The sequence below is a fragment of the Neomonachus schauinslandi genome, chromosome 11 (assembly GCF_002201575.2).
Source record: "Neomonachus schauinslandi chromosome 11, ASM220157v2, whole genome shotgun sequence".
Lineage (NCBI taxonomy): Eukaryota > Metazoa > Chordata > Mammalia > Carnivora > Phocidae > Neomonachus > Neomonachus schauinslandi.
In genome coordinates this window covers 71,575,896-71,596,549 of record NC_058413.1, presented here as the reverse complement: position 1 = coordinate 71,596,549, position 20,654 = coordinate 71,575,896, and the positions used below count along the sequence as shown (strand labels likewise).

Here is a 20,654-nt window from a genome sequence, read left to right as displayed (position 1 = left end):
GTGAAGTATCACATAAATTATAATTATGGTTGCAATTAGTATTCTGATATCTATTAGCAAAGACCAACTCCCATATTTTTCCTGTTTATGAAAGTAGAAGGTGTTTCCCCAATAATTGCCTGCTTTCTCCCCCACATATCAAATCACATTAATATCAAACATCATAGAAGGACAGTGGCAAAGCAGTAGAACGTCACCATGACATTGTTTTAACCATGTCCACACCTTTAACCATTTCAGTTAACGTTAAGTAAGACTTGGCCCAGACCTGATGCTGTCATATCCAAAGTGCTTTCATAACCTAGGATAAACTGATTTAAAAAGCGACTAATGACCCCTTCATTTCCCTCTATGAACACTTCAGGAAATTTCCAGTACTGTGTACATTCTGACAACTTGCAGACTCTGTCAATATAAAATCTGTTTTAATTCCTCAGAGGCAAATAAATCCAGAGATGACATTTTGGAAAATAGTTCAAATGTCAAATGGGAGTTTAAACAAAAGCAACTAGTCAAGAAATTTCAGGCATGTTTGGATTTCAGAAAGCTGTAAGTGCTTTTTTGTTACAAAAAGAATTCAGAAATCCCAGTGCAGTATCAATAAGTGACACACATTATCCAAAGCACATATTCTTTCTTTCTTCCTTCCTTCCTTCCTTCGAGCATTCCTGTGGGGAAAACATTGTTCTTGGAATGAATAACAATTGTCTTATTCCCCACTGCATCCAACTGCCTATCTTAGTGCCTGGCACACAGTAAGTGCTCAATAAACAATGCTGAATGTTGAATATGTAAATGAGTAAATAGATGATGAGATAGTAGCAACCTTTTCCCCACTCCGAAGATTCTTATTTTCTTTGAATACAAATGCCAGCAGATTTCCTATACTAAAAATTAACAAAACATTTATTTGGTTTTGCTTCCTTTTGCTGCAGGTAGCCTGGATGCTGGAAGGCAGAAAAGTATACCAGAAAAATAAATAAATGAATAAAGGTCACTGCAGAGCAAATGTCCACTTTACTTAGCTGATAGGAGTCTAAGCAGACAATGGAAAATGAAGTTGTGCAATTGTAGAGAAAACCTAGCCGCTGTGACCTGTGTCAGGAAGGTACGCCACGGTTTCTTTCAGAACAAGGGGACGCTCAGTGCGAACACTACCTTGAAAGATACATGAAGAATTTGAAGGGACACAAATTACTGGAATCCAAAAGGCTCTCTAAATGGTCAACGAAAAAACCTTCACAGCTTATACAAATTATGTCAACAGGTATCTTACCGAAAGAAATTTCACTTACCTTCTTACCGTCTAATAATTAATTAAAAAAAAAAAGTGGGCTTTTTAAATAGTTTATTTACAGCAATGTTCCTTACGCGAAATGGCTCAGAACTGTATGCCCTCCCTGCCCCGGGTATTTATACAAAGACAGCCTCTTCACCAACGTAGTCAGGGCAGGAGAAGAAAAAAACGAGCATATGACCCCAGAAAGAAATGCCACAAAGCCTGGCAATGGACGCTGTGGCACTTTCCCTCTGTGGGAGGAGACTTCAAGGTCACCCTTCAGAGCCTACTTGTTCTCAACGTACTTACTATTCTAATACCTTATTTATAGGATGTCTCAGCAGATGAGAAGCAGCAAATTAGAAGGCAGAGCCCTGGAAGAGAGAGGCGACCGATAACAGAAGTGAGAGCCGGCAAGCTGAGCGCAAGTAAGGAGACCCAAACAGGGCTGCATTTGATGGTCCCAGACAGTAATTAACAGTCCAAATGGAAACCCTGTGTCCATGACAGGTGACATAATTTGCAGAGCCCAGTGCAAAATGAAAATGCCAAGCCCCTTGTTCAAAAAATTATTACGAATTTCCAGACAATGACAGCAGAGCATTAAACCAAGCAGGTGGCCCTTCTGAGGACGGGTCCTATATGACTGCAGAGGTAGCCAGCCTAGGAAGCCAGACCCTCTTGTATCATCGTGTTCAGCATGCTAGGCTGGAACAGTGAAAGACACACATAATCCACTATGGAAAGTGGCACAGAAATATAGTCGCTTTTTTAAATTGTTGTTTGGCACTTAAAATGTTGAATTTCAGTTATCTGGGAAAACCACTTGTATATAATTACTCCATCTCAGGAGGTACTGGATATCATTACAATTCATTACAATTCCAACATGCACCCTCAGTGACAAGCTCAGGATTCACCCTTGACCCAGGTTTTTGCTTTGTTGAAGTGTTTTTGTCTTGTAAACAGTCTGTTTGTTCTTTTAGGTCTGAGAAGTTTCCTATTTCCTTATGCTCCTCCCATTCCGATGCACAGACTCCAAAATCCATAAAGGCTTATTAAATCAGAGAGAGATGAGAGCACAAGATAATTTAAATCATTCACTAGTCATTATAACCCAGGACTGCATTAATGGAGATCCACTGAAAACATCTCCAATATTTCTAAACATATGCATGTAAATATAAATCCACCAACTCTATTTGATTAAAGTCTAAGACTGAGACTTTGGAGACTCTGATTATCAAAGCCCACGTTACACTGAAAGTCATTTCATTGGGCACTAAAACTACTTAAGTACAAAAATTATAGAAATACGTCTAAATCTAGTTTTGTAATAAACCATTTTAATAAATATCCCTATTTCCCGTGCACGAACATCATTTCTTCAAGAGGAAAGCATTTCTCACTATGACAGAAAACAATTTAACTAAGTAAAAAATGAACAATTTAGTATGTACATAGCCAAGATGAAGTATGTCTTTATAAAATGGGAAATTTTACAGAGAAGAGAAATTAACTTAAGTGGTAGGAGGTAAAATTGGATTTGTCTTGCTTAACTGCAATGGCACCATATTTAAAAATGGTGCACTGGCAAAGTTGGCCTGTAATAGTCTGTTTCTAATGTGATGGATTTATTTTACATCTCCTCACTCATATTCTCAGATGTTTTTCTTCCTAAAACAACCAATAAATATTATAACCATTTATTATTGCCAGAAAAAAGTCCCATAAAGAACCTTAATATTATTTACTTAATCTCTTCATTTTAAAGCTGTGTGACAATAGCAATAAATAAGAGTTGATGGTGACATGATTCTGGACTATGAGATCTTAAAGGGTAGGGTCCTTGTGTTATCAGCCCCGGACGTTCTCTGCTTAGCCCGGTACCTGGTATGCAGTAGGCACTCATGAAACATAAACATGTAATATATACCTGAGACTTTCAACACATTTAATCTTCATCAATTTTCAAGAAAGCAAATTCCGTTGAAAGGCAAGAATGTTGAATGCATTTACTATTAACTCTAATAGTTAATATTAATAACTATAGTAGTTAATATGTGTTGAACACTTCATATGGACAAGGTTAAGCTAAATGCTTTATAAAACAGTATCCCCATTTTACTGACGGGGAACCCCGAGACATAAGAAGTTAAAAACCTGTCCACTGCCATACGGTTGGTATGTGAATGAGATGGGGCTCCAACCCAGAAGTAATCCATGCTTCTGATGGGTGTGCTGAGTGAATTTCACAGAGTGAATTCATAGAGGGCAGGTGGTTATCATGCACAACTTGTTCAATAGGTTAAGGATAAGCAGAGTTGTCGAAAATAGTATAATTCACTTTTAACAGAATTGTTGGCCAATTTTCCTATGGAATCCTGTAGATAAAATTTAAAACATATCTATCTAAGAACTATTCATAAAGAGAGACAGGGCTTAATCCCAGCACGTGCTGGAGACCACAAATATTTTAGGTTATGACCCACAGAATTTCATAAATGAAAGAGAAAAAGTGATGGTCAACGTTCAAGTTAATGTAGATGAAAACTCCCAGCAATAACGTGACTTACAAAGACAAATACCGTTCACTGATCTCCCCTCCAATGACCTAATCTACAGGCCTCTTGTAGTTTTCAACCTTTCTGCAGCAACCATGATCAGAGAACATTTCTTCCTTCCAAGCCTCTCTCCTGACTGGCTTTTTACAGCAACAGCCTTACTGACCCTTTCTTTGCATAAAGAGAAGCCCATTTCAAGCTTTGATAACAAAGTTATGTGTTATTACTACAAGGTATGTTAGAGCACCTTGTCATGCAAAGAGCAAAGAGCACAGCTGGGTTTCACTAATGCCAGAACCAGCCATTGGAAAGTCTGCAGGATCAAGCCCATCAGAGCCGGTCTGTCTGTCTGTGTCTCAGCTATTTCACCCACACAGCCACTGTCTTAGTCCATTCAGGTTGTTATAACAAAATACCATAGACTGGGTGGCTCGTAAGCAACAGGCATTTATTTCTCCTAACTCTGGAGTCTGGAAGCCCAAGGTCAAGATGCCAGCAGATTCGGTGTCTAGTGAAGGCCCACTTCCTTGGTTGAAGACTGCATCTTCCAGCGGTGTCCTTGCGTGACAGAAAGGGAAAGGAATTTCTCTGCAGTCTCTTTTACATTGACCTATTATGGGAATAGGTCAAGCCTATCCTGAGGGCAGGGCTCCACCCTCATGACTTAATGATTTCCCAAAGGCCCCACATTCAAATACCATCACGCTGGGGATTTGGTTTCAACATGAATTTTGGAGGGACACAAACATTCACCTACAGTTCTCAAGTCCACCATAGCCAGAGATTATCTCTGAATCCCGACAACAAATTCTTGGAAGAGAGAATCTTGATCCTGGTATCAAGGAAGGACAGATTGAAGGTTTTAATGCTCAGAGAAAAGTGAGGATGTTGTAGGGTGGTGAGATACCTTCAAAGTTATTTACAACAAAGTATTTTCTCTGTGAAGACTGTCTTCACCTCTCAAGTTCTCAGGGTCACCAAGTCCTGGGTAATTATTTCTACACAGTCTCTCCCATTAGCATCCCCTTTCCTTCTCTACAGTGCCAGGGTCCTTGATAGACTCCAGGACTTAGTCAGAGGTAGAGACAGTTTCAGGACCCTCAACAGCAAATAAATATCCTTTCTCATACTAGCTCCCCATCGATGTTAGGTTGAAATGGATGCTAAGTGTGGGCGTAATACAAAAGACTGTTATCATCGATTAATGATGTCTCCGTGATGGGAAAAAACGGTATCAGCACGTGAGTCAGGTGTTGATGCTTTTGACTCTTGTTCCAACTCTCTGATTTACAGGTGAGGATTCCGAAGCCTCTAGAAAGGAGGTAAACTTGTTGTAAGAGGAGTTAGTGGCAGGAGCTGGGCAAAAATCTGGATAACCCAACTACTGCTACTAGTGCTCTTTCCAAGGCATCTTGCTATTTTATTCTTGGAAAGTAGACATATCTAAAATAGGGAGAGAGGCTTCTAGGAGCCTAAGAGAAGCCCCCCCATCACAGTCCACTTTTCAGCCACAACTTAGATAGTCATATACAGGGAAGTCAACAGGGCAGAGAGACACAGTCTCACAAGATGACAACTTTATGAATTTATAGGTAAAATCTCAGGCCTTAATCATACAATGTGGATGCCACTTAATTAAAAAACTCTATGTGTGAAAACATCATTTAACGTTTATTGAGAGCTTACTACATGCTGAGTACTTTTTATACTTCTTTACATATATTAACTCATTTAATCTTGGTGGCAAGCCAATTCATTACTTACTATAATTACTCCCATTTTCACAGAGCAGGAAACTGAAGCTCCAAGAGGCTATATATATATAATGCACCCAATATCACATTGCTAAGAAGTGGTCAAGCTGGGATTCAGATGCAAAGACATCTGATTCCAGCATCCAGGCTATTGAGCACCACTCCACTTGGCTTCTCTCCTCCCCAGCATTATTGTAAAGCCTAACTATGACTACGCATGGCAAAGTGCTCAACAAACATCTGTCAGTTTGCTCCAACATAATAAGACTGCTATCAATAACTTACTACATGTTGGTTTTGGAATTTTGTTAGAGTTCCATGTGCTTTCCTAGAATAACCTACCTCTAGGTGAATAAAATTTATAGATTTCTGGAACACGTATATCTTTTTGTAAGAATGTCAAGAATCTAGGAATGAAGTCTTACAAAGATGACAGAAAATGACAAGACCAGAATATAAAGTAGTAACAGTACTAAAACTGGACTTTAGGCTCTCAAGGTTAATGGTGAGACTATATTTCATCTAGTAGTAAATTTGCATGTAGAAATTTTCAGTACTTTGAAAGAACCATGCTTCCAGAGAATCAGCTTTAAAAGACTGAGAAATGACAAAATGAATAAGACTGATGAGATCCAATTTGTGAGGGACACTAAATGCCAGTCAACAGCAACTTCCAGGTGGTCCCACGGGGCCTGAGGAGCAAGAGAGCACCATCAGAGGATGATCTTCTGGAAGTCCTGAAATGCTTAGAGTGACGTAATGTCACACCAGTCTCTCATCAAAACCCCTATCCCTTTCCGAACTACCCAAACAAATAAACTGAACGAGATCACAAGTACTGCAAAATAAATGAAAAACAAACTATCTAACTAAAGCCAGGCTTGATTAGCATAAAAATTGCTAGAAGTCTTAATACTTGGTCTAGTAAGCAGAGCACTGCACTAGGAATCTGTGACCTCTGGCTCTGCACACTACCTAGGAGAGCTCAATCTTCCTATCTGTACCCCAAGACAGCACCTTATAGTAGATTCCTAGGGCTGCTGTAACAAAGTACCACAAACTGGATGGCTTTAAACAGTAGAAATTTATTCACCTATAGCTCTGGAAGCTAGAAGTCCAAAATTAGGGTGTAGTCAGGGTCATGCTCCCTCTGAAGGCTCTAGGCCTTGTCTTTCCCTAGTTCCCAGTGGTTGCTGGCAGCCTTGGCATCACTTGGTTTGTGGTATCATTACTCCTATGTCTCCATCTTCACATGGCTGCCTTCTGTATTAGTGTCTCTGTGTCCAGATTTTCCTCTCCTAATAAGGACACTAGGTACTGAATTAGGGTCCACCCTAATCCAGTATGACCGAATTTTAACTTGATTATATCTGCAAAGACCTTGTTTCTAAATAAGATCCCATTCATGAGCACAGGGGAAATAGGACTTCAACATCTTCTGGGGGCGGGGGGTGGGCACAATTCAACCCGTAATACACCTGTTTTGACAATGTGCACACAATCATCTGAAAAATTTCCCAGATCCAAAGTTCCAGGCTCATTAAAGTTGTTTATTGAATTTGCTCCCATTTTTTCAAATTAGATAGCCTTTGTCTTTAGCATTAGGGATCATTAATCAGACAAACCCTAGCTCTACGCCGACCAGCTGGGTGACCCTGGCAAATTGCCTAGGAGCCCAGAGCCCCAGTTTCTTTCCCGGATTGCAGTGCAAGCTACAGGAGAAAACACCAGCATGGCTGGGGCACAGAGCAGCCCCATGCTCTGGCGGAAGTTTCCTCGTCCCACCTTCCTGTCTTACGTGGGAGAGAAAGGCACAGACCCAGGCAGTATCCAGGAATCTCCCTAACAATGGCGGGGAAGAACGTAGAGAAGCAAGCGTGGTTTCAATTAAAATTCACTGTTTCTCTCAGAATAGAAGAAAGTAATAAACCAATGCAGTAAATTAGTGCTGTGGGATTAATGCCCAGATAGAAGAAATAAAAGAGAAATTTATGACCTTAATCAATCTCTCTCTTTTTTTTTAAAGATTTTATTTATTTATTTGACAGAGAGAGACATAGTGAGAGCAGGAACACAAGCAGGGGGAGTGGGAGAGGGAGAAGCAGGCTCCCCGCAGAGCAGGGAGCCCGACGTGGGGCTCGATCCCAGGACCCTGGGATCATGACCTGAGCCGAAGGCAGACGCTTAACAACTGAGCCACCCAGGCGCCCCAATCAATCTCTTTTTTAATATATATATATTATATATATATATATAATATATATATATAATATATATATATACACACACACACACACACAAACACACAGCTCCATCATCTGCTTTATTTACACCCTCCCAAATAATTCGCAGTGATTTTCAGCAGCAGCTACACCAGCAGCTGAGCCCCAGGGGCAGGCTAGATACCTAGGAGCACTACCTCTCCTCCCCACCCCTCCTCGGGGGGTTAGCAGGAAGGGGGAGCAGCACGGAAGGCTGAGCACCAGCCACACTGAACGACCAGCACCCCGCCCCTTGGGAGACATCTCTGAGCCACCAACACAGCTGGTGTTGGCATCATCCTCTTCCCTCCAGGGGTGCCCACCCAGTCCTCTCTCCCTTTTGCCAAAGTTCCCCATTCCTGACTGTCATTCGGTTTTATAAAATCCTTTTTCCAAGTAACAGTTGTATTGATGCAAAGATCTGAATCTCATAAATGGGTAGAAACACATACTGTTGCCCAACTAGCAATCCTGTCCATTGTAACTTGACTTAATTTGGGGGGGGGTTCAAAGATTTCCTTCCTATCACTGATGGAGGCACCAGTTCCCACTGAGCTAAGTCTTTCCACTCCTATGTTTTATCTAAAAATGGTGAGCTGGGCCACCGGTCTAAGTCCCCATAAACCTGCCAGGCGGCTGGGGCTTGTGAATGAACACTGCATCTTATTAGGGATGCCAAAGACCTCAGAGAGCCTTCATCTAAGTACATGACTACAGAATCCTCAGTGGAGGTCAAAAGGATTTTTTTTTTTTCTTTTTCATCCACCTTTATCCCAGGAAAGGAACAATCCCCATATTTATCCATCAGAAGGCTGACATTAAGCAGAAACACGATTTGGAGCTGTGTAAGCATTTTAAGGGAATAAACCCAGGAAGCCTCAAAATAATCTCTCCATGCCGTCTTCTGAAGAATGCTGTTCAAAACTGACTCTGATGACAATTCTGTTACAGCCAAATCCTCTCCAAATACTGAAAGTAGAGAAAAGGATAACTTTATCCACACTCATTCTGTTTGAAGTTTTGTTATTATTTTGTTCTTCTTTTCCTAATGGATTTGATTTCAAGTATTCGCAGAGCCTTTAAAATACAAAGAACCTGGAGTCTGAGGGAAGTGAGAGGCAGCTCTAGGTTTCTTCCCATTTTAATTTTATTTCATTTTATTATTGATGATCCATATGTATGCATATATATCTATATGTAGATATAGGCATAGATACACACACTTTTTTGGGGGGGTTAACTATACCACCATACCTTCATAACCAATCATTCACTTTGTACAGGATGCTTTGGTAAGGGCCATATGGAAAAGAGTCCTACAAAATGTTCCATATTCATTAATTGGTTCTCAACAGGGGTAATTTTACCCCCAGGAGGCATTCAACAATGCCAGGAGGTATTTTGACTGTCATAACTCTTGTCTTATTCAGTTAATGCATAGGGCAGCCCCCACATGAGACTTGTCCAGTTCAAAATGTTGATAGTACCGAAGTTGAGAAACTCTGAAATCAGCACTTATAATCATAACCAGCATGCAGACAAAATCGAGCCACAGGAAGGAGAGGCACAGTTCACAACAGGAAACAGCATATTCTTCTCCCTTGCGATGGCCAGCCCTGATCAAGCCTTCTGCCCCCTCAGGACCCCACCCCCATCCCTCCAGCCCATAGTGGTGAGTTGATCAAATGGGGAAACCCACAGCCTCCCAGGGAACATAATGACAGTGCAGAAAAGTTCCCTTTGTCCTTGTTCATTTGGAGCACATTCACGGGGATGCAAAGGTCACTGCTGAATTTAAATAACCCCCCTGTGATAAATCTGCATGAGCCCGATTTGTTCTACTGGACTTGTTGGATTAAATGAACACAATTTAATGTTCTATAGGACAAGGCCTCCTTTCATGGCTGAAAGAAGGAGTGAGGGTGATTTACAGTTTCATACATACTCATTCGCTACATTATCTGCTTTGTGCCTGTACTTATGAATATCAACTCATCATCTAGCGGCCATTTCTACCCATTCAGGAGAATTTAGCTTTCCATTAGGAAGGAATAAGGAATAAGAGATGGTAACAAGAGATTTCCACAGTGTGCACGCTGAAGAAAAAGCACCAATATTTGTACCCTTGTCTCTCACCTTGTGTGTTTTTTTCTTTTTAATCTCTGGTTTTATACATAAAACAAGATTTCCTTCTGGTTTCCAGGAAAAGGTAGTTTCCTAAGCAAATTACCACCAAACAGGGCTGTGCATCAACTTAAGGATTAGGTTACTGAAGATACTAAATTATTTTTGAGTACCACTATCTTACAAACTAATCCTTTTTATAATGACATACTAATATCATTATACACATAATGAATATTGTTTATTCATTAAAGTAGGTCTGACCTCCACTTAGTAACAACTTCTGATTCATTCTATATATTTGGAAATAATACAAGTGCATCCAAACATTATATAAACCAGATTTTTATTAACCACAAGTCTTAGGAATCAGTGATGCTTTCCTCATGGATGATTAAAGAGACTGGATTTTCATTTGTCTCCACTTCATAAAACCCAAAGTATAAACAGGTTATGAGAGCTGATTTTGGGGGTGGGTAAAAGAGAGCACTTTGAATTCATAGTCACACCTCAAAACTCCTGCATTGTGAGGCAAGAGTGTATGGATAAATTGTAAGGTGGGCTACCTTGTCCTCAGGTGTGTGTCTCAGCACCATGTTATCTCCCTCTTCTGTTTCTTGTGGGTACTAAAGTCTAGAGTCTTGCTAATGAGGCTCTCTAGGGAAGCAACATCAGACCCCCTGGGAACTTGCTGGAAATGCAAGTTATCAGGCTGCCCCTCAGTGATCTGCAGCCTAATAGATCACCAGGTGATCATGCCAAAGTGTGGTCTTGACTTTTCCCTCTGTTACCCCTCCTGCTGACTTACCCACTGTATGTGTATGTGTATTTGACTTACCTGCTGACTTACCCACCGTATGTGTATGTGTATTTGGTGTGTATCTTATACATACACCAAAAAGCACGCTAGTAGTATCTGGAGTTGATTTAAAAACAGAGGACACCCAGTGTCTAATAAGCTATCCCTCCCATTTTAATAGGGAAAAAATGTCTAAATCCAAAGATACCAATGGATGAGGGTAGAATTTGAGGTGTCCCTGCAGCAGACACACATTTGAAGAGTATCTCTGCCTCTCTACCCACCTGGTGGACAGGGCAGCTGGTCTACCCACACATAAAGCATCTTTTGGTCAGGTTTATCCGAAGATGTTCATAGAAAGTAAAAGAAAGTTGGGCTTCATCACCACTCAAACACAGGTGGAGATGACAGTGACCAAAGCATGGGTCAAAAGGAGACGTCACAATCGCAGGAAGGAAATCAGAAAGCCTACGCCATAGATAATCAACCAGCAGAAGATCTGGAAGAAGCAAGGATTACTTTCACAGACACAGGCTCTCAAGGCAGCATACGCCAATCTTGGTTGTATATTTAACAGAAGCAAAGGAAAACATAGAGGGGTCTTTCTTATGTATGTTTTTTCCCTCTGAAAGTATTATTTTAAGTTGGCCTCTCAAAAGGAAGAGATACAACCCAAGGCTTTTAAAAATCCATATAACACCAAACCAAAAAAAAAAAAAGAGAGAGAGCAGAGATACATATATTTGTTACTTCTAATATATTACAACACTCCAGACATTTATGAGTCTTTTAAAAATTCCTTTTCTAATGGTATAATGCCTCTCAAACTAGCTTAAGTAGCAGCAGATGGGCTTTCAAGGTCAGCTTAACTTGTTTATATTCCCTGGGTAGTTTTCTGGCTCGCTCTCTCTGCATATGAACCCATTCTTCAGGGCCCACTTCAGATCTGGGGAGTCCTTGCCCCAGCTCCCCTCTGACATGTTACCCTGTTCACAAACTCCACAGAGTTTGACCATTTATTTCTTATAAGCTGCCTTACATTGTATGTGTGATGGTGCTATTTTTCCCAGGAGAATAAATTCCCTGAATGCAGAAACGATCTCATGCCTCTGTTACATCTGCCATCCCGCAACACCTGGGATCTACAACAGCAGCGGGAGACAACAGTGCATAATACACTTTATAAACCTGAATGGAAGGTTCCAGTGCTATACACGATGTACTGAGGAAAAACATCACTGCCTTTCAAGTACACCTTCCTCAAAGACAGTGCTATGAAGATTATGCATGCAACTTACATAAACTTTATTCTAGGGGGGAATACAGGATGATTAATAATAGTAACAACAACAGTTAACATCTACTGAGTGCTCTACTAAATGCTGGTGCGCTTGCACTCTGCTAAGTGGTTTCCATACTATAGATACAACTAAAATAAACATTCCAAAACCCCAGAGGAACTTCTCACACCTGTTCCCCAATTGAGCCTGGATGACTAGTCCATGGGCAGTCCATTTTGTGACAAGGTCTGGAAGCAAGCATTTGAGTGCCTGGTCACCCAAAGAGGGCAGCCAGTTGGGTGACTCCGGCTCAGAACACGTTGCTAGGGCTCCTGTTACTCACGAGTTGAGGCAGACATACACAAAGATGCTGCACTGGGTTGAATTTAACTGCTCGGCCTGGAGTTAATCAAGGGTTCTCTGCACAGGTCAGAAAGGACCTCAGAGGTACAGTTTATGTTTTTACTCTTAAGCCACAGAAATTACTGAAGAAGGTACCCAGACTATTGATTTTATGTGGTTTTAGGTCTGGTACAAAAAAAATGGCATTTTGGGTAGGGAACACTGTTCAACAGAGAAATTTCTCTCCCTTCTTATGTCTGGGACATCTGTTATCTGCTGCAAGCTGTGGACCATAAGCATTGACATTATTTGAGCATGCATTAATCATTTAAATCTTATTTATGATGGAGCACATTGCCAAAACAAGGCAAAACTCTTTAAACTTCAACTCTACCACAAAGGAAGGAATGAAAGGTCAATTTACTAGAGTCTACCTCCGGTTGAAAAAAATCTAAAGCAAAGATCTTTAATAAATATACTGGTTGGGTGCATCTCCCACTTCATTACTAAAAAATGTTACAGTAACATAACTATTTCAGGCAAATGGCTTTAGAAAGACAGGAAGAAATGCTAAAGCGTAAAGTGTCACTGTAGAGAGTTTGTAGAGCTAAAGATTATTCCATAGGCAGCATTCTATTAGAGCAACAAGCTTCACAGGAATTACCCCAGGCTTGTGGTTCTATGAATCTCTATAGAAAGAAGGAGAGTGATAACATGATTCTTACAGAGCTTTGTAGTTTACCAACAACTTTCAAACACATCATGACTTTCAGTCTTCATGAGTAACCCCCCTATGAAGTAAGCAACGTCATTTTCATTCTACAGATAAGAACCTGAGGTCCAAGCAGAGTGAATAATGTGTCTATAATCAGAGGTAAGACAGTCAGGATGGGGTATCGCCTTTTGTTGTGCTTTCAGTGTCCCAGGCACTGTGCTAAGCATCTCACAGAGGACTCCTATATTCCTTGCAACAGTCCTTGGCTCGGTAAAAACTAAAATTTCAGAGAGGTTCCCATAATTTTCCCAAGTTTGCAAAAGCTGGTGAGATCAGGAGTGTCTGATTTGGTTTATGTCTCCCCCTGGTATGGTCAGTGATGTTTCCCAGCAAGGAAGTGCATGCAGCACAGGGACTTAAAAACCAGGACTTCTAACCCCAAATGTTACCTCTTCCATGAAGCATTCCCTGACCATCACTCCCACGAAGGCCATGTTGAGTGAAATTCCCCCACCCTAATCAATTATTCTACTCTTTCACTGTGTAATAAACATGAGTTATTTTGCTAATTTCATGTACCTTTGGGCCCCAGGAAGGTTTGGACCGTATCTTAAGTTTATAACTGTTACTAGATTTTGTTTGGAAACTAGTAGGCACAATAATAAATGTTTGGTGAGTGAATAAGTGAATCAGTAAAATCCAGTGTTTTCTTACCATGTGCTTGAGAATTACAAAGTAAGGCTCTATATTTCTTTTAGATAGTTAGAAAAGTGAGTCTAAAATGCCATTCCTGACACAAATGGTTTTTTAAAATCTATGGCAAGGACAGAGAAATTATAAATATAATTAAGGCTCGTCTTATGTATTATAGGCTAAGTTGTGACAATATAAGAGTTTTAGAAAATTCACACAAACTTCTAAAATCTGCATAAAAGACAGCTTTAGTTACATGTTCTTCTCTGCACATAATGTACAGCCAACATTCTTCACATCCAACCCAAATCCTTCCCTGTGACTTCATTCTAAAATATTTTCAGTCATCAGAGGAGAAAGAGAAGAGTTGAAACTGCCCTTCTGCAGTGTCTTTTAACTTCTCAAAAAGAGGGTGGTGGGCTCACTCTGAATGACTCAAGTGGCAATGGAATTAGAAGGAAGGCTGAAGGTGACTGGGGGTGTTTCATATTCCACAGGGGCTGTGAAATGTGAAGACATTTGTGCCCTCAACTTCTTTACTGTGACATTTTTTTGGTCTTCGTCCTCTCTCTCTCTCTCCTTTCTAAAGTATCTGAATTCATTTCTCTGTCACCATATTCCACAGAGCCCTCATCCAGTGAGAAAGTGTATCAGGAGGAACTTTCTAGCACAGCTGAGGGGTCCCTCAGGTCCTCGAGCAGTTTCCCCTACTTAACACGGCTCTGAAAGGTTGAGCTAGCCTCCAAATCTCTGAGTCTTCTCTTTCAAATTCCAGCAGGCATCAGTCAGACAGTGATAGAAGATGACCACTCTTTGTCTAATAATGAAACGCAAGTGAAATCCTGATTCAACACTGTTAGCATGTGACACTCTGCCTAACAAGATGACTGACCCACTTATAATTAGAGAAAATCAATTATTTCCAAAAAATATGGCATTCTCTCTAAAGTATGTTCATGGGAATCGGACATTTATAAAAATCCATGGGGTCGGCTGTATGTTTCCTCTTTAACAAACACAGGCAGGAGAAATAACTATCAACTCCATCACATGTTTTGTTAGGAAAACTGAGTATGTCCACACCAGCAAATATCAACTAGCCTAACTTTTGACCACTGTCAACTCACTTGCCTGGGGTGAAACAGCAATAGCATCTTCTTTGCATTCTTCTAACTTTCAATTAGTTCAAACTCTATCCACCACCACTCTCACTGAGGGTTTGACTCTCTTGTTTAGATCTAAGCAAGGCAAATCACAAGAAAGCAAGGAACCTCTGAGACCTTCCCAGAATATATCCCACCAAACTTCACACCTGCCCCTCCTGAGCCTTAGCCAACAAATTGTCAGTATAGTCTCTAGAAAATTTTTTTTTAAGCAAAAGTCCTGAAAATTTAAAGGTGGTACATTTTATGTAAAAATCGAGACACTGGAAGTTCTAAACATTGACACTACACTCAAGGGTACGACAGGAATCACAAAAAATCCGGAGCTTAAATTTAAGCTTAAAGGAGATCATTTACAACAAGCTAGATGAAGGTCAAGCAAAGGAGAAGCTCCTGGAAGTACAGGTGTCACAAAGCTATCTTACGCACAGACTCTAGCATCAGCAGGTTACTCCCTCCCAAGAAGGACAAAGGGGGCACGTGGCCTTCTGAGTGGCCTGGGAACCACTTTTTATTATTACGAGGAAAGCAAATCTAAAGCTTTCTGTGAAAGCCTCTAATTTCTATTAGATCACTCCACCTTGGTTCAGCTAAAGTTAAAACATACCAACTAGAACACACCACGTAGAATGCTCACCTTTTCAGAAACTACCCCCAGAAAAAAAAGAAAAAAGAATGTTGTCCTTCACACATTAACTAAGTCGGGGAAAATAAAATGATATAAATAAGCAAGAGACAGGTTGATGGATTTAAAAGCTGGACAAACAGTGGGAAAAAAGAGTCTTATAGGCATTCCCTTACCTGTTTTGGTATTGATGGCAAAAAAATTCTGGGGATTACCACTTGTAATCCTGTATGTCAATTTCTCAATGGAAATGGAGTCGGGATCCTCAGCCTGGATCTGAATGACAGATACATCCTTTGGAGAGTTTTCCATGACAACAGGATAATAAATAGGTTCCGAGGTCAGGGGGGCATTGTCATTCACATCTTCAATTTCAATGTAGACCTCAATAGTGGAATAAAGTGGAACGACGCCCCGGTCTGTGGCGTACACAGTCAGCCAATAGGACCCTGTGGTCTCTCGATCAAGAATGTCTGCAGTAGAGATGACTCCTAAAAGAAAAGAAGAGAGAACATGACTGCTACAGCAAAATTGGAAGACATTAAGTAAATTGTCCACAATTCAGGGGGGCTGCACTAAGTAATCTCGGCATATAAAAAAAAATCCTTAATACAAATACAATTAAGATGTTTCTCTTTATATAAGAAAATTATTTTCTGCAAAACCATATTAAATAGCTCTCCCACCATTTGAGAAGTATAATTACATTCACAAATACTTTATTTGAATTTGGGGAAAAAGACATACCTCAATACACATATACACACATGTGCACAGACACACACACACAAACACAGAAGACAATAGGGAGCAATGGGAAGAGAGTAGGGCAGAGGTCAAAACACATCCCGAGATGCATGGGAAATCAGGGCAATGTCAGGTCAGTATCTCCATTTGACCTGATATTGAGTTCATTTCCTATACAACAGAAAGCTCTCTCAGGGTAAATTATTTTATCTGTTCATTCAAAAAAATGAAAAAGACTTTCAAATGTTCTTTTGCCAGTTAGGATGGAAAATGTTTTGCATACAAAGATATAAGCTTCCTTCACACTGTTTTCCTAAAAATCCAATGTCACAGTTATTCCAAAAGAATGACAGAAGAAGCCATACCCACATGCTTTCTGAATGATCTTTACCATGTCAAGAACCCTACAGAGGGCTCTAAATAAATTCTGAGCCACTCTGAGAGCTATTCACGGACAATCATTTTAAATTAGGAGCAGAAGAGGGCGGAGCAAGATGGCGGAGGAGTAAGAGACCTGGATTTCATCTGGTCTCAGGAATTCAGCTGGATAGGGATCAAACCATTCTGAACACCTACAAACTCAACAGGAGATCAAAGAAAAGAATAGCAACAACTCTCTGAACAGAAAAGCGACCACTTTCTGGAATGTTTTTTCTGATTTGTTTAGAGTATATTTTCGGGGGACGTTGTTACCCTGTTAGCATTTTTGTTCTCTCATTAATCTATTCTTCTCTGCAGAAAATGACAAGACGGAAAAAATCACCTCAACAAAAAGAATAAGAGGTAGTACTGACTGCCAGGGACCTACTCAATACGGACATTAGTACGATGTCAGATCTAGAGTTCAGAATCATCACTTTAAAGATACTAGCTGGGCTTGAAAAAACCATGGAAGTTATTAGAGAAACCCTTTCTGGAGAAATAAAAGAACTAAAATCTAACCAAGTCGAAATCAAAAAGGCTATTAATGAGGTGCAATGAAATATGGGGGCGCTAACTGCTAGGATAAATGAGGCAGAAGAAAGAATCAGTGATATAGAAGACCAAATAATGGAAAATAAAGAAGCTGAGAAAAAGAGAGATAAACAACTATTGGATCACGAGGGCAGAATTCGAGAGAAAAGCAATACCATAAGATGAAACAAAATTAGAATAATTGGGATCCCAGAAGAAGAAGAAAGAGAGACAGGGGCAGAAGGCATATCGGAGCAAATTATACCAGAGAACTTCCCTAGTTTGGGGAAGGAAACAGGCATCAACATCCAGGAAGCACAGAGAACCCCTCTCAAAATCAATAAAAATAGGTCAACACCCTGACATCTAATAGTAAAAATTACGAGTCTCAGAGACAAAGAGAAAATCCTGAAAGCAGCTTGGGAGAAGAGATATGTAAACTACAATGGTAGAAACATTAGATTGGCAACAGACCTACCCACAGAGACCTGGCAGGCCAGAAAGGACTGGCAGGATAGATTCAGAGCACTAAATGAGAAAAATATGCAGCCAAGAATACTCTATCCAGCTAGGCTGTCATTGAAAATAGAAGGAGAGATAAAAAGCTTCCAGGACAAACAAAAACTAAAGGAATTTGCAAACACGAAACCAGCCCTAAAAGAAATATTGAAAGGGGTCCTCTAAGCAAAGAGAGAGCCTAAAAGCAACATAGACCAGAAAGGAATACAGACAATATACAGTAACAGTCACCTTACAGGCAATACAATGGCACTAAATTCCTATCTTTCAATAGTTACCCTGAATGTAAATGGGCTAAATGCCCCAATCAAAAGACACAGGCTATTAGATTGGATTAAAAAACAAGACCCATCGATATGCTGTCTGCAAGAGACTCATTTTAGACCCAAAGACACCCCCAGATTGAAAGTGAGGGGGTGGAAAACCATTTACCATGCTAATGGACACCAAAAGAAAGCTGGGGTGGCAATCCTTATATCAGACAAATTAGATTTTAAACCAAAGACTGTAATACGAGATGAGGAAGGACACTATATCCTACTTAAAGGGTCTACCCAACAATAAGATCTAACAATTGTAAATATCTATGCTCCTAATATGGGAGCAGCCAATTATATAAGATAATTAATAACAAAAGCAAAGAAACACATTGACAACAATGCAATAATAGTGGGGGACTTTAACACCCTCCTCACTGAAATGGACAGATCATCTAAGCAAAAAATCAACAAGGAAATAAAGAGTTTAAATGACACACTGCACCAAATGGACTTCACAGACATATTCAGAACATTCCATCCCAAAGCAACGGAATACACATTCTTCTCTAGTGCCCATGGAACATTCTCCAGAATCAATCACATCCTAGGTCGTAAATCAGGTCTCAACCAGTACCAAAAGATTGGAATCATTCCCTGCCTATTTTCAGACCACAATGCTTTGAAACTAGAACTCAATCACAAGAGGAAAGTTGGAAAGAACTCAAATACATGGAGGCTAAAGAGCATCCTACTAAAGAATGAATGGGTCAACCAGGAAATTAAAGAAGAATTTAAAAAATACATGGAAACCAATGAAAATGAAAACACAACTATTCAAAATCCTTGGGATGCAGCAAAGGCAGTCCTAAGAGGAAAGTATATAACAATACAAGCCTTTCTCAAGAAACAAGAAAGGTCTCAAGTACACAACCTAACCCTACACCTAAAGGAGCTGGAGAAAGAACAGCAAATAAAGCCTAAACCTAGCAGGAGAAGAGAAATAATAAAGATCAGAGCAGAAATCAATGAAATAGAAACTAAAAGAATAGTAGAACTGATCAACGAAACTAGGAGCTGGTTCTTTGAAAGAATTAACAACGTTGATAAACCCCTGGCCAGATTAATCAAAATGAAAAGAGAAAAGACCCAAATCAACAAAATCATGAATGAAAGAGGAGAGATCACAGCGAACTCCAAAGAAATACAAACAATTATAAGAACATATTATGAGCAACTCTATGCCAGCAAATTAGATAATCTGGAAGAAATGGATGCATTCCTAGAGATGTATCAACTACCAAAACTGAACCAGGAAGAAATAGAGAACGTGAACAGACCTCTAACCACTAAGGAAATTGAAGCAGTCATCAAAAATCTCCCAAAAAACAAAAGCCCAGGGCCAGATGGCTTCCCAGGGGAATTCTACCAAACATTTCAAGAAGAATTAATACCTATTCTTCTGAAACTGTTCCAAAAAATAGAAATGGAAGGAAAATTTCCAAACTCGTTTTAGGAGGCCACCATTACCTTGATCCCCAAACCAGACAAAGACCCCATCAAAAAGGAGAATTACAGACCAATATCCCTGATGAACATGGATGCAAAAATTCTCACCCAAATACTAGCCAAATAGGATCCAACAGGACCTTAAAAGGATTATTCACCACGACCAAGTGGGATTTATCCCTGGGCTGCAAGGTTGGTTCAACATCCGCAAGTCAATCAACGTGATACAATACATTAACAAAAGAAAGAACAAGAATCATATGATCCTCTCAATAGATGCAGAAAAAGCATTTGACAAAGTACAGCATCCTTTCTTGATCAAAACTCTTCAGAGTATAGGCATAGAGGGTACATACCTCAATGTCATAAAAGCCATCTATGAAAAACCTACAGCAAATATCATTCTCAATGGGGAAAAACTGAGAGCTTTCCCCCTAAGGTCAGGAACGTGGCAGGGATGGCCACTATCACCACTGCTATTCAACATAGTATTAGAAGTCCTAGCCACAGCAATCAGACAACAAAAAGAAATCAAAGGCATCCAAATCGGCAAAGAAGAAGTCAAACTCTCACTCTTTGCAGATGATAGGATACTTTATGTGGAAAACTCAAAAGACTCCACCCCAACACTGCTAGAACTCATACAGGAATTCAGTAAAGTGGCAGGATATAAAAGCAATGCACAGAAATCAGTGGCGTTCCTATACACCAACAACAAGACAGAAGAAAGAGAAATTAAGGAGTTGATCCCATTTACAATTGCACCCAAAACCATAAGATACCTAGGCATAAATCTAACCAAAGAGGCAAAGGATCTGTACTCAGAAAACTATAAAATACTCATGAAAGAAATTGAGGAAGACACAAAGAAATGGAAAAACGTTCCATGCTCATGGATTGGAAGAACAAATATTGTGAAGATGTCAATGCTACCGAGAGCAATCTACACATTCAATGCAATCCCCATCAAAATACCATCCACTTTTTTCAAAGAAATGGAACAAATCATCCTAAAATTTGTATGGAACCAGCAAAGACCCCGAATAGCCAGAGGAATGTTGAAAAAGAA

At 40.0% G+C, this 20,654-nt stretch overlaps 1 protein-coding gene across 2 annotated transcripts in view; it reads right to left on the bottom strand.

Annotated features, from left to right (window-relative positions):
• The window catches only part of FAT3 (FAT atypical cadherin 3), a 508,513-nt gene that overhangs the window by 326,481 nt on the left and 161,378 nt on the right, over nucleotides 1-20,654 (bottom strand). For both annotated transcript variants that reach the window (XM_044919382.1, XM_021679088.1), the window contains exon 2: nucleotides 15,776-16,090. In XM_044919382.1, coding sequence (XP_044775317.1) covers nucleotides 15,776-16,090 — 315 coding nt within the window. The remainder of the gene's footprint in view (nucleotides 1-15,775; nucleotides 16,091-20,654) is intronic.